Source organism: Gobio gobio, assembly GCF_949357685.1.
Source record: "Gobio gobio genome assembly, chromosome: 17".
NCBI lineage: Eukaryota > Metazoa > Chordata > Actinopteri > Cypriniformes > Gobionidae > Gobio > Gobio gobio.
The window spans coordinates 6,289,129-6,303,039 of record NC_137110.1 but is presented as its reverse complement, the minus strand read 5'-3'; the positions used below and the strand labels follow the sequence as shown (position 1 = coordinate 6,303,039).

Here is a 13,911-nt window from a genome sequence, read left to right as displayed (position 1 = left end):
CCAGTTAAAGTCAAGTTTCCATTACTTGTACCATTCCATAAAAATTTGAGATTACATGATATTTTTAAGTTAAATGTATGAATTAGCTTACTAAAATATTTCAAGTTCAGAGCAATTAAAATGTATGATTACAAAATAAAAATGATCAAGTTCTGCTTATTGAAAATTGAGGCAACTGATTGTGGTTTTGCCAACTTATTCGGGTTTACAGTGACTGTGTGTAGTATGTGATATAGTTTCTGGTGGCCAATGGCCTATATAATGCCAATATATTATATATAATCCAATTTAATAATGCAAAATGAGATATAAAATATAAAAATGTCACATAAAATATTGAATAATAAACTGGTTCTGTTTTTTTTTTTTTTTTTTTTTAAATATTCTGTCAATTAAGTTTCAGCAATTTTATGCATTTCAAATTTTGTAATATTAACATACAAAATTATTCATAATAAATTGGCACTATATTCACTTTATCTTTAAAGCAAATATAGTGCCAATTTATTATTATTAATACAAAATATTTAAAAACAGAAACAGTTTATTATCAAATATCTATATGGCCAATATAATGCCAGTAGTGTTGTAAAAAATATAGATTTTTCTATGCATATCGATACTGAAATATCTGGTTTCAATACTAATTTCCCCACAGTATTGATACATTGATACCTGCTGCACCTTCTCACTAGTCTCATTTGCTCTGGTTGAATAGTGTTGGTGTTGCAGGACGCATGCATAAAGCTCACAAGTCATAAACACCGTTGGTCATGTCTTAAGTAAACGTCAACAGAAAGAAATCCGAGCATTAGGTCTTAAAGGGACAACAGCCTAATATTCCTGCTTCTGTCGGTTAATCAAACAAAAGGAAAGAAGAAAATCACTCACTGCTCTTGACTGAATAACGTTTGTAACTTTAATTGTATAATCTTCATTGTGGCAACGCAATTCTTTAGTATTTCATACCTGAATACTACTGTTAGACCTGTATAACAAGCTTTCATTTAATCTATTGTATTTATTTGTGCTACTACTTGTATTTTGTTTGTATGTGCTCATTTTATTTCTGACTGTGTACATGTCTTTTTTTGTGTGAATTCAATTCAAAGTTTGAAATCAAGCTTACTTGTGCTGTATTGCAACAAAATAACGTAACAAAATATACATTGCGTAAGCAGACATTTAGGTGAGATAACTGTAATGGTACTATCATGTACTTTTTGAAGCTTGAATATATTGACTGACTAGATTTTCAATGGATGGACAAAAAAAGGGATAATATTAAAAATATCTATATGGCAGTTTATCCCCATGGTATACAAAATGGTATTAAATATCGATATTTTTCAAAGTATCATATCGAAGATAGAAATTCCACTATCATAACAACACAAATATGTATGATATAATATTAATATTTATAAATATTAATAATGCAAAATGAGGCATGCATACAATTTCTAAACTATTTTACATGACTTAAAATTCTATAAAATATTTAAAAACAAAGCTTATTTACAATGTAGTCAAGACTGCGGATAGATTTTGTAACTGACAGAAAATCTGAAAAAGCTCAAATATCGGCTTATCGAAAGCTGAAATATCAGTTTATTGCTGATAGGATCTTTTCAACCGCATCCCATCTATCGCAAACGCTAGCTTTGACCTCAATTTAAAGGGTTCAAGCCTTAAATAGCAGGTCAGACAAACACCCCCGTAATTCCTGCCTAGACTACATAAACTGTTCCACAGATGGACACTAAAGGCCTATGAGGAGAGTAGAGCTGTGTGAGTGTTGGTGTGCAGCAGGGACGGCAGAGGCACTATGGGAAGTGGTGGGCTCTTGTAAGGCACAATGACATGAGGGGGTGTGCTGGGGGGGTGGGCGGTAAAGTTGGTGAGAGGAAGTGATGCAATGAAAGAAAGCCAGTGTGCATGTTTCACCAGGAGACACAAAAGCTGATTATGTCAAAAGCAATGCTATAACTAACACCCTCAAATTCCCCTTGAAAAGAAATGTGCCTCAGCGATTGTACATTCAAACATGAGCAACCGTATATAAACATACATTCTATTATTCATTGTAATGTTAGGCTGAAAGTGTGTGCAAGCAGTACCTGCGTTTGAAGGTGAGAAGAACGCCCAGGAGAATGATGACAAACATGAGGATTCCCGCAATCACGCCTGCCATCTTTACAGTGCTGTCCACCTGTTTTTCAGGCTCTATGTCATTGGAATTCTGGGTAGACGCACCTTTAAAGCAACAAGTACATCACAAAGAAGAGAAAGGGTCTTTAACTAAGACAAGAGCTGTTGAGAAATGTTCTACGGTGACACACACATAACCAGCACATACAAGAATCAAACGAAAACACATAAAAATGAAACCCATTCAAACGCACACTTTCATACGCACGAATGAAACATATTCAAAAGACGCACACATTCAAAATGAAATGCATTTAAATTTAGACAAAACAAATGCACAGGTGACACTGATCATTACTGTGTGGCGGGTCTATGGCAAAGGGGAGTCGTTTATTGAATGGCATTAATTAACAGGCAACAGACAAAAAGACCTTAAGGAGCTTTTCAAATACTGGATCACTGTGGTGAAATGAAACACTTTAGGGCCTTTGGATTTTGGGTTAGAGAATGCAAAAAAAAAAAAAAAAAAAGACAATTCAATGCAAGAACTGCAGGCATGAAATATGGACACAAAAAAGATTAGCCAAACAAAAAGAGGATGAAGGGTAGAGATTCATGCAGATGTGTCCGTGTCTTTGGGTGTTGCATACTCGCATGCACCACATCTTGTTTTGTTGACGATATATTGTTATTTTAATATCTGTATAAAATCTGTACAACCATGCATGACTTTTGGAAAATAAATACTGTTCAGATTAGCGTGGCTCCACACCAAACGGCTCATCTACCTTCATCAGGCATGTAATTCTACTGTGAAATTGCCATTATTTCTATGAAAGAATTTCAGCTGCTCGCTGTTGCCGTAATTCACTGTTGAAAAGATCATAATCATCTAGTTGATTTTTTTGCATTTTATTTTCAAAGCATGAACTAAATGAAACACTCCACCATATAATAATCTACATCAGTCTTAATAATGCAAAGAAGAAAGCTTGTATAGACTTAACGAAAAACATAAAACATTTAAAAAACACAAAATATATAGAAATAAATGGTTGCATAAAATATCTACAGATACACAAACCTTAGAAAAGCATGTAATCCCTGCCTTCAATGATTAAACAATTATGTTGTTATTTTTACCTTCACTTTGCATTTAAGAGATTTTTTTTTTTTAAACCTGCCAGTGCGACATCTTTAACAATCTGCTGCATATTAACACATTGATCTCTCTATGTGGGTGGGTGGCTTTGCTTTCATGTAAGCTCAATCATTTGATTTATTTATTTCCCTCAAACCGTACAGTTCTTTTAAGCATGAGAAGATTAAACGTTCAACCAAAAAGACATTTCTGGAACTGTATGCCGAAGAGCTAAACCTACACGACACAAAAAAATGTCCTTTTATTAATCAGTTTTTCTGGCTTTTTTTTTCAGTATTAAAAAATGTAAATGTATACAAGGCAATGGTGTTAAACTCATCAAGAAATATTCACTGAAAAAGTCTCACTATTTTATGCAGTTTTGCTTCTCAAGTAAATGTCTCTTGATTTAAGGATTTCAGCTATTTTCACAAGAAAACATGATGTGCATATGCTAATAGCGATTTGCAGTGACATAATCAGAAATAATTAATTTCCAGTGAGTTTGCTACTAAGGGGCTGTTCACACAGGATGCACTTTTGCGGTTAAAAACGCAGGTCAGTGGAGCGGGAAACACTTTTTTTTTTTTTTTTTTTACTTGTTTTAATTTGAGCATGTACAAAATTCTGGAAAAGACGTGAAACAAAAGCGCAATTGTTAAAGACGTCCATCTAACGCGTATTTACATTGAAAAACAATGGAGAAGTGGCGCAGTGGAATGGAAAAACGCATTCTGTGTGAACCCAAAGCCACATAAGCAAACCCCTAATGCCAGGTTCAGACTACATTATATTTTTGTCTGTTACGATAGTCACGGTGTCAGATATGCGATTTTGACTCCTAAATCATTGTCAAGGACAAGAAACATGTCTCTAATGATGAGCATGATATATTTGAAAAGGCGTAAATAGCCACTGACTTCCGGAAACAAGACCGAAAACAAACACGAAGAGCTTTGTTGCTCCTATGTGCAGATGTGACGGAACCCGTCGTGGAGGACTGGAAAAATTTTTACTTCTAGTCTTTCTGTCAGGACATTGTGAAGCTTTGCAGTCGCGGCGGCGGTTGTGGTCTATTATGACACTATAATGGACCCTTTTCACAGACTGTAATGACGTATTTTAACGGTCATCAATATCGTAAATCCTGCAATGTTTTTTGTATTTTCAAAAAAAAAACAAAAAAAACATTTATAACACTAATACTTTGTATTTTATTACTTTTGCATCAAATTACAATAGAAAAGTTACCGCTGCTGTGAGGGAGTTTAGTAATAGCGTCTATGGAAGTGATGGTAAAAATTTACATATTTCTCTCTTTTGACTGCTGTTATCAATCTCACTCTATTTTTTCCCTCTTTTTGAAAGTCGTGAAATCACTACTGTGGCATTTTTCTTTTGCTATGTGAGCAAATGGGCACACAAAAAAATATTTAATGTATTCTCTCATTCACATATAATATTTAACCCAACTATGACGACTTCCGCTCTGAGAAACCCGGAAATGTGAAAAGGGTCTAAAGGCTTGCTGCGATAGTCGGTGTTGCCAAATCGAAATGTAAAAGCGCCTATTTAAGTGAGCTTGTCATTGTACCATTTTGTTTTTCATTAAGAATAATAGACTAATGAACTCACCATTCAAGCAACCCGTCCCCGAATTGGTGCTGATTCTAAACCGAAAGTAAAATGAGCACGGCCGTACAATCATTCACGGTGTGTGTCCAGTCTGCCGTGTTTTCAGTTCATGCCTATGGAATCTTAACTTTCATTGGAATTCATTGAAAACACTTGCTTTTTTCTCCGCACCACTCCTTTATGGATGCCTGAGCGGCAGTGCGCAGTCTACTTTCGGTTTAAAATTAGCGATTTGATAAGCCCCCGCCAGTGATACCAGTTTTATTGGGTTTGTCACACATCGATTAACCAGTGGGAAAAATTCCTCACCGTCACATCCCTAAACTATAAGAGACAAAACAATCGATTCTTACGTCCCGACGTTCATTGTCATTTACAAATCACTATGACACCCTATGTTAGGGCTGCTCGATTATGGCAAAAATCATAATCACGATAATTTTGCTTAATAGTGAAATGATGATTATTTAACATGATTCTTGGTGGGTGATATGATCAAAGTCTTATTTCATGATGAGTCATTTTAAACATCAGTGAAATTTCACAATTATCAATACTTCAGCAAAAACTAATACTAAGTTAATTAATGTAAGTAAAATATGTATTAGACTGCTGTCACTTTAAGAGCTAATGCACGGATCCAATATAATGTTACACACACGCTCTTTCTCCGTGTTTACATTCATATAAGCCATCACCAACTGTGTTTACGAGGATGCTTACGAAAACGGCATTTCGACATATTTGTGTGTAGGCTATTTGAGCGTTTATGCGCGTGTCTGAAGCCCACAGTATACTTCGCTAATGAGCATTCTGCCCCAAACAGCCTCTCTTTTGTGGCTTAATGCGCTTTTAATAACACTGTTAAATATATAGCATGTCCCGCAGTTTAGCAACAGTAGACTGCACTCACTTATTCAGGTGATTTGGAAGTCAAGTTTGTCAAAACGCACCGCTGTGAAGGAAAGGAAGGTGTGCTGGACAAAATGCGGCAGCGGCACAATCATCGTTTCACGTCGTTTATCTTGTTTTCATAATCATTGGAAGGCCAAATCGAAAATCAACCACAATTAATCGCACAGCCCTACCCTACCACTAATGAATCGTGTCTGAACACAGCAAGCAAGACACATATATCTGAGACTAGACTTTGAAAATGATCACAAGTTTAGTTTCTTCTGACCTTTGGAAGAACACCGAGCCAATCTCGTCTAACCTTGCTAGTGTTTGGAGTGTTTTCTAGCCAAACACTTTTTAGCTCCATCTAGAGCTGTCAGAAGGTGAAGGCAGCGCTACGGATGGTCTACGTGGATGGACTATGTCTTCTCCTTTGACTCTATCAATGTGGTAACTGAACTCCATGTCCTCCAGTCTGCACTGATCTGATTGGGTTCAACAGTTCATGATCCACACACACAAACACATTCACACATCCTAATAGACACTTTTGCCATGATGTGGTTCTTTCAGCCTATTTTCTGATATCATCCTCCCATCCAGCACTATCTTCACCTCGACAATATTAATCTGACCAACCTCTTTACTCATTTTACCAACCCTTTAGGACAAAATCACTTCTCAACTTCTACTGATCAATTTAAATTTGTGTCGAATCTACCCTCAAAATGCCATCTGGATAGAAAATGTCCCTCCACAATAATACCACCTACTTCTGACCAGTAATAGCAAGCAGTAAATCATAGTCTTGAAGTAAAATCAATTGGCCACGTGAAAAAAAATAGAGGAAAACTCCTTTGATATGTTTCAAGAAAACAGGTTTTCAAGATGAAGTGTGTAGTTTCTGCACCGCTAGCTTATCCAAACACAATTCCACAATGTAAAAGATGGCCAATACAATACGGAAAACTTACAGCTTACTTCAGCTTTAAATAGTGATTTTTACAACAGCTCACTCCACACATATACCCACAACCTAGTAAACACGATGAAATAGTGATTATGTGCGCTTGTATTCGTATCATTTTGACATATTATTGGTTCAATTGACTCTCACACCTGTACCCTGAACCACAAGGATCTTAGCAATCATGCAGAAGTGCTCTTCCAAGACCTATGCTATTTCCTGCCCACCATACGATGTGAAATAATACAGAAAAAAACACAAACTACCCTTGATTTGAAACACTCGCCATGCATTTCCCTTCACCCACTCTACATGCTCGGATTGTATGCCCAATAAAAATGTGTGAGTATATGCAAATCCCTTTATTTTGATGGGGTAAAATTAAGTATCAAAGGGGAATTATTATCAAAGCCCATCATATTAAAACTTAATCCCTACCATATACAGGGGGCGTTGGAGTGGGTGTGTTTTAATTGCCGACATTCTGCAATACTGTGTGGTTCGGTTAGCGTGTGAAAAAGGCACTTTTGTATAACTTTATTTAAAGCGGGTCTGTAGGACGAGGGATTACGTAAGGATTTATTGGGGTGCATATCGCTGCTGATATCTCCACTGCTATTGTTTGCCAGTCGACGGGATTACAGATGGATGCATCTAACAGGATTATAATCTAAAATGGACTTAGATTAATATGTAAACAACCCATGATGCTAATGGCTCAAAAAACACCCCCCTTAACCAAATAAAAGAGGTTAAAGGGTGGATTTTAAATACATTTGACTTAAAATCCCCTTGTTTCTAATTCATTGTATTTGGGTTTAAGCATTGCTGTTCCTTTTGTTAAATTCCAGATGGGAGCTTTGAGAAACAAAGGGCATTTGTGTAAACCGCCAATTGATTTCAAGCTCAAAGTGAACATGCATAATTCATGATGTGCTGTGTTTGTTTCTTTTGCTTGTTTTTGGAACTGTTGGGATAATGCAGCAAACATAACTTGGTTTTGCTTTATAATGGTTAGTGATTATTACTGGCCCCAAAAAAGTGTTTGAAGAAGTCGCACCTAAAAATGTATGAATTTCTTTGCATAGGAAACAAAATAGCAAACCAAGTGACATCTGCGAATAAATATTATTTATTGATGCAATTTTAAAGTGTTAATTACTGTTCATTTAAAACACAACCATATTCTTTTAGTAATGTGTTGCATGAAAAGTGTCTTTATTTTCAATAAATGCCTTGCCTTGATATTTTGCTATCTGTGCATATTCAACTTTCAATTATTTGTGCAATTACTTTTTGGGGCCAGTGTGCACTCAAATTCAACTCTCAAAATATAATTATGATCCTTATAACTGCATGTCAAAATATATATTTAAAATGTAAAATGACGGCTTTAATCTGCATAATTCGGACGATTAAGCATTGTAACGGTTCACTTGCTGGGTAATAGTGGACTATCTCCTGTGCAACACAGATATCCAGCAAGACCCTTTAGAAATGTGAGACATTTTAGTGCAGGCAATTTGTAATTTCAGTCAGGGCAATTGAACATATTGTATGTGACTGTAGAGTGAAATGGAGAAGCAATGAGACGTGGACCGTATTGCACTGGAACTAAAGAGCTGACACCTGTGCATGTGTGCAAGTGTGCAAGTGTGCAAGGGCTCGACATCTGATCTGAACAACAAAATATATCCTTCGATATATAATAGAAATAACTGAAGAATTACATGAACATTCAATAAGCAAATATAACAAGTATAAACACACTCAAAACTTCCACACACACATTGTATATGTGCACAGGAATATATATCTGGCATAGTAAAGACACACAAACATCCAAGCGTACTAATGTACACAAAACATGCTGGCAAACACACTCACGCGCACGCACACACACACACCGGTTAGGCTGGCAGGGTCAGAGTGTATGACTGGGGTCATGTTGGGTGAAGCGGTCACATGTAAGGGGTGGAGTGTTGAGGTAAGGCAACATATATCACTTTACGCTCACATTTTGCTCAGAAACTTATTAAGCTCCACCTTTAAAATATCTTTATGCATATCCTAACATTTAAATAATGGTCTGAATTAATAAAAAATAAATAAATAAATAAATAAATAAATTATATATATATATATATATATATATATATATATATATATATATATATATATATAAAGCCCCCAGTAAACAACAGATCATTCAAAGCAAGATTATGTAATTTCTAAGAAGGCAATGCTCTTTAAAAAGGAATAATTGAAATTATGAATTCCGTTTTTCAGAGCATAACAAGGTCATGAGCAAAACTAAAGTAGAGAGGGGATATCTGTTGTTTTTAAACATGAAATATTAATATTTAATATGATCATTTAAAACATGTGGGCGGCACTGTACATTCTCAGGGTCCCAAATTACAATAGTGTCAATGAAGTCAATGAGAACCAGCTAGACTTTTTAGTGGACCAGACATGCAAAAAATGCATTAAGATGTCGATGGAAAGAAGCAAAATAAAGGAACACGGTCTGAAAAAAAAGAGAGAAGGAAACAACAGCGGAAGAAATGTGGATGGAAAGAACAAAGAAGAAAGAAAAGTTTGACTATGGTATAATATTCACCTTCACTGGGAATGACAAGTATGTAGGGCGTGGTATTTTGTCCCCTACCTATTACCACTAAGACAAGGTTTTACGTTCCAGGCCGGCATGCATGAGAGAAAAGAAGGAAAGAAAAAATAGTCTAAAGAATTATGCTTTCAACTTGATCATCTGAGCTTCCTTCATTTGGCTGGAAAGGAAGCTGAAATGTATAGGATACAACAGGTAGGCTTATTCGCAAGGGAAAATTATTATTACTCCAGAATCATCTAATGGAACTGACAGGGTAGGATAAGAGGATAAGAGTTAGAGAAAATCTTAAAGAGATTTTTTTTTCATACGAATCCAATTTTTTTTTTCCAAGTTGAGGCCTTATGTGGCTTTGGAAAATTGTTCTATTCTGAGTCTCCAATTGTGTGAAAACTGAAAAGAATGGAAAACTGTAATCAAATACGCTTTGAAATAAATACATTTAGGGGGAATGCACTAAGACTGAATTGCGTCTACTGTTGTTTATTTGCATTTGCATTGTTTTAACACGCGATTCAATAAAGGAATTATGCAAATGAGGTGACTTTGCTAATGTGACTTCAAAATGTCACAATCCCCCATCTTGCTATGCCAGTTCAGAGTGCTAAGATGTGGAGGATGCATTTCTACATTTTGACATACTTAAAGGCACAATATGTAAGTTTCGCCGCTAGATGTCGCTATGTAGTTTGATGACGTCTTGATTTCGCAGGGTCATGGGAGTTGTTTCTTCACCTCTACAGCCGGTGGAAAAGACCCCGACGGGACTCGGGCAGAAATCATATTCATGGATGAGCTCATGTCTTACAGATGTATTAGCGTTACTGTAGTATGAAGCAGGTGGAGCTGAACGAGGCGCTGGAGCGATTGCTAATGAGAGACGAGAGCAGTGGAGCTTTTATTCTGTCAGACGAGCGCTTCCGCTTCTTCTGCTCATGTGTGTGTGGGGGAACGCAGCGCTGTTTTATCATATTACACACATTTGAGTGTGTTAAAGTGATGTTATAATGCTACTGTGCGTTCACTCGGCGCTACTATGAGACACTTGTTCACACTGCAGTGAGCGAGATCATATTAGGCGGTAAAACATGTACTTGCGGTAAATCAACAACACCAGATTCTAGACTAACTGTGTTGAGCTGGAGAACAATCATTAGTTTCTGTGGATGAATGATCCAAACAGTTGCTCACCAGTCTAATAAAACACATCATGTATTAAAGCGTCTTTGGGGTTTCCAATCGAATCATCGAGGGTAACGCGGGTATGATGTCATTGATAGGCGACACACGGTCCGTGTCCTGGTTAAAATAGCTTATTTCTCTGAATTTAACATTTGGGATAATGTAAGTACACAAGTCAACAAAATATATAACGCTTTTCTCGTGTTTTTTGGATATTTTAATCCAAAAATCGTACATATTGTGCCTTTAACTGGTACGATAAATGATTGCTCCACCACTGCGACCTGAATTGGATCTTTAAAATACAAAAAGTGCACTCTGTGTTCACTAGATAATGAAGACAAACATATCTTGATATTTCGCTCACTCTAAAAAAAAAAAGGTTCTATATGGCACCAAAAATAGTTCTTGGCTCGTAATCATAGGGGAACCTTTTTTAGTACTATATAGCACCATTTTTGGTGCTTCAGTGGTTCTTCAGCGGTTCTTCAGAGGTTCTTCACCGGTTCTTTGACTAAGGTGCTATATAGCACCTCTGAAGAACCACTGAAGCACCAAAATTGGTGCTATATAGCACTAAAAAAGGTTCCCTTATGATTACGAGACTTTTTTTTTAGAGTGTACCGCCTACTTTACGTGGTAGGTAATATTTCCTCATTAATCGTACCAGGCACAAAGCACTAGGTTTCATGATTAAGGCTCAATCTTATATCAGTCTAATGCTCAAAGAAAAGAAATGTGTTTGCATTGAAATGAATAGCAATTACTTTATTTAAATAGAGTGCGGTGAAATGTCATTCTCATTAAACTAGATTTTAGATGCCGAGTGAATAAGAAAGTCACGCAACCGTTTTAGTGAATTCACCCCGTAATCTAAACCTCCAACAATAAAAAAAACAAGTTAAGGTCGAGAAACATCAAATGTCTGCATTCAAGGCATCACAAAGATTAAAGCATGTCTTTCTAAGACAGAAACACAAAAGTAATTGTTTTTGTACAATCATAAGAACCCAACTCAGGACGGATCTATCTGGGATATGAAAGGAAAACAGGCCATGAGGAAAAAAAGCCTGACATGGAGCAAAATAAAATGATTTCAGCAAAACAAACAAACAAACAGGTGTGTGTGCAGAAGCAGGCTTATTGAATAAGATGGAGAAAAAGCCAAAAGGTATGAAAGAAAACTGGAAAAGAAAGAATGGGGAAGAAAATAATGCGATGAGTCTGTAGCGCTGACCGGCTATAGTGTCTCTTTATCCGTGATGTCCATTAAATAATAGGAAGTCTCTTGTGATTGCTCTGTTCCTGGAAGTGATTATGTAAAAGGGTCTTTTTACAGAGAGAGGGGGAAATGAAATGGAGCAAAAGAAACTGAACAAAATTGTTGGCCAGAGGCAGATAATCATGCAGGTAAAATAAAATGGGATTCCAGATTTTTCAATGAAACCGGGAGCGCTAATCTCAGCCTGATGCAACTGTGGCTTTGTCTGTACAATGAAAAGACTTCGTCCTTTTTGTTTTCATCATCACGTTCAGTAATGGGTTCCACTATAAAATCAAAGCTCTATTAAGAATACAGAGGAAATAACATTTCTAATATCTGTTTAATTCCAACCGAAACATGACCTGAGTTTCAATGAGTGTGTTGGGCTGCAGGAACTTAAATTAGACACAACTATCCAAATATAAACCCAGCCAAAGATTTTTTCACTTGAATATACAAAGAAACACGCAAAATAAGTGAATAAATCAATAATAATAATAATAAAATGTGTCATTCATTCAAACTAACAATAAGTGAAACAATTCTCATACCTTTGGTAGCCAGTCGCACGCAGTTGATTTTGGTTTCCTGGAAGAGCAGAGGAAAGTTTGTGTTTTAATTAAACGTCAAAATGATACTGTATTGAGGAACATTGTTTTTGTCAAGCTACAGTGATCATAGTAATTGCAACACAATGACGTGCAGGTTATTTTCATCATGAGGTGCTTGACATTAAGAAACAGCTAATTATATAACAACATTTCTAATGATAGTGAAGGATTCGCAAATGCAGTGCCGAGGCCAAAACAGAGAGAAGCCAACATTATTGTTCAATTTTCCCATGCATGCTAAGTCACTATAGCTAAGTTAAGACATTTAAGGTGACAAAACCTGAGCAATCATACCATATACTACCTGTTTTGATCATATTTAAACAACAATATGAATAAAACAGTTTTCTGACATTCCATTCTATTCTATTCCATCCCATTCCATTCAAAAGCATTCATGGCTGCCTGGAATGCCAGTTATGATGATATAAATCTCACTTGCATCCTTCGAATGCCATGTGTGGCGTGACAGGTGTTAATTAGTCGGCAGATTTCGGTGTGAAGTCTGCATGGAAGTTTAGAGCTCTGAGACAGGAAGCCAGATGCTACCATGTGTTTCTGTGAGCGTCTACAACAGCCACTTGTTTTGAATAGATCTGCTGTCCTTGTGCACCTCATCTCAGTAGGCATGTAAAAAAAAAAAAAGCCTTCACATCATTGGGCCTTGAAAGGTTTTGCTAATGGCAATATTTCATTAAGTTATATATCGTATAGCAGCCTGCATTGCACATTGAAAAAGTGTGCCACAGCGTCGCCACAGGAGGCTCTACAGCATAAATTGTATTCTCGTATACTCATCTTTCTCTTTTAGGTAAACTACAGTCATGGCAGAGCAACAGTTTGATGAGAATATTGCTTTACATCTGGTTTAAAAACACAGATATTTGAAGATAGCTATCCAACACAGCAATGCAAGAATGAGCATTAAAGGGATAGTTCACCCAAAAATGAAAATTAGCCCATGATTTACTCACCCTCAAGTCATCCGAGGTGTATATGACATTCTTCTTATAATAAAATCAGAGTTATATTAAAAATGTTCTGGCTAATCCAAGCGTTATAATAGCAGTAATAGTTGCTCTGTTTTTGAAGTCCATAAAAAATGCATCTGTCCGTCAAATAACGTGCTCCACGCGGCTCCGGGGTGTTAATAAAGGCCTTCTGAAGCGAATCGATGCGTTTGTGTAAGAAAAATATCCATATTTAAAAATTTATTAAATTTTTTTCTATGGCTCTGCATCAGCCGTCCCCGCGCCATCACTTCTGGCGAATAAGGTCAAAATACATGCAAAATACCGGCGCGATCATAGATATATACATAGATTCCTCATTAGTGCCTGCGTGGATCGGTTGAATGAGGCATCTACGTATTTATATATCTTTGATCACGGCAGTATTTTGACCTTATTCGCCAGAAGTTATGGCGCTGGG

The 13,911-nt window shown here is 36.4% G+C and overlaps 1 protein-coding gene across 1 annotated transcript in view; it reads right to left on the bottom strand.

The window, feature by feature from the left end:
- ptprt (protein tyrosine phosphatase receptor type T) overlaps nt 1–13,911 on the bottom strand; it is a gene marked incomplete at its 5' end in the record, with an annotated part of 383,008 nt that overhangs the window by 103,610 nt on the left and 265,487 nt on the right. Inside the window, 3 exons of the mRNA XM_079841650.1 lie at nt 2,121–2,256; nt 9,415–9,471; nt 12,421–12,457. Of these exons, the coding sequence (XP_079697776.1) occupies nt 2,121–2,256; nt 9,415–9,471; nt 12,421–12,457 (230 nt within the window). The remainder of the gene's footprint in view (nt 1–2,120; nt 2,257–9,414; nt 9,472–12,420; nt 12,458–13,911) is intronic.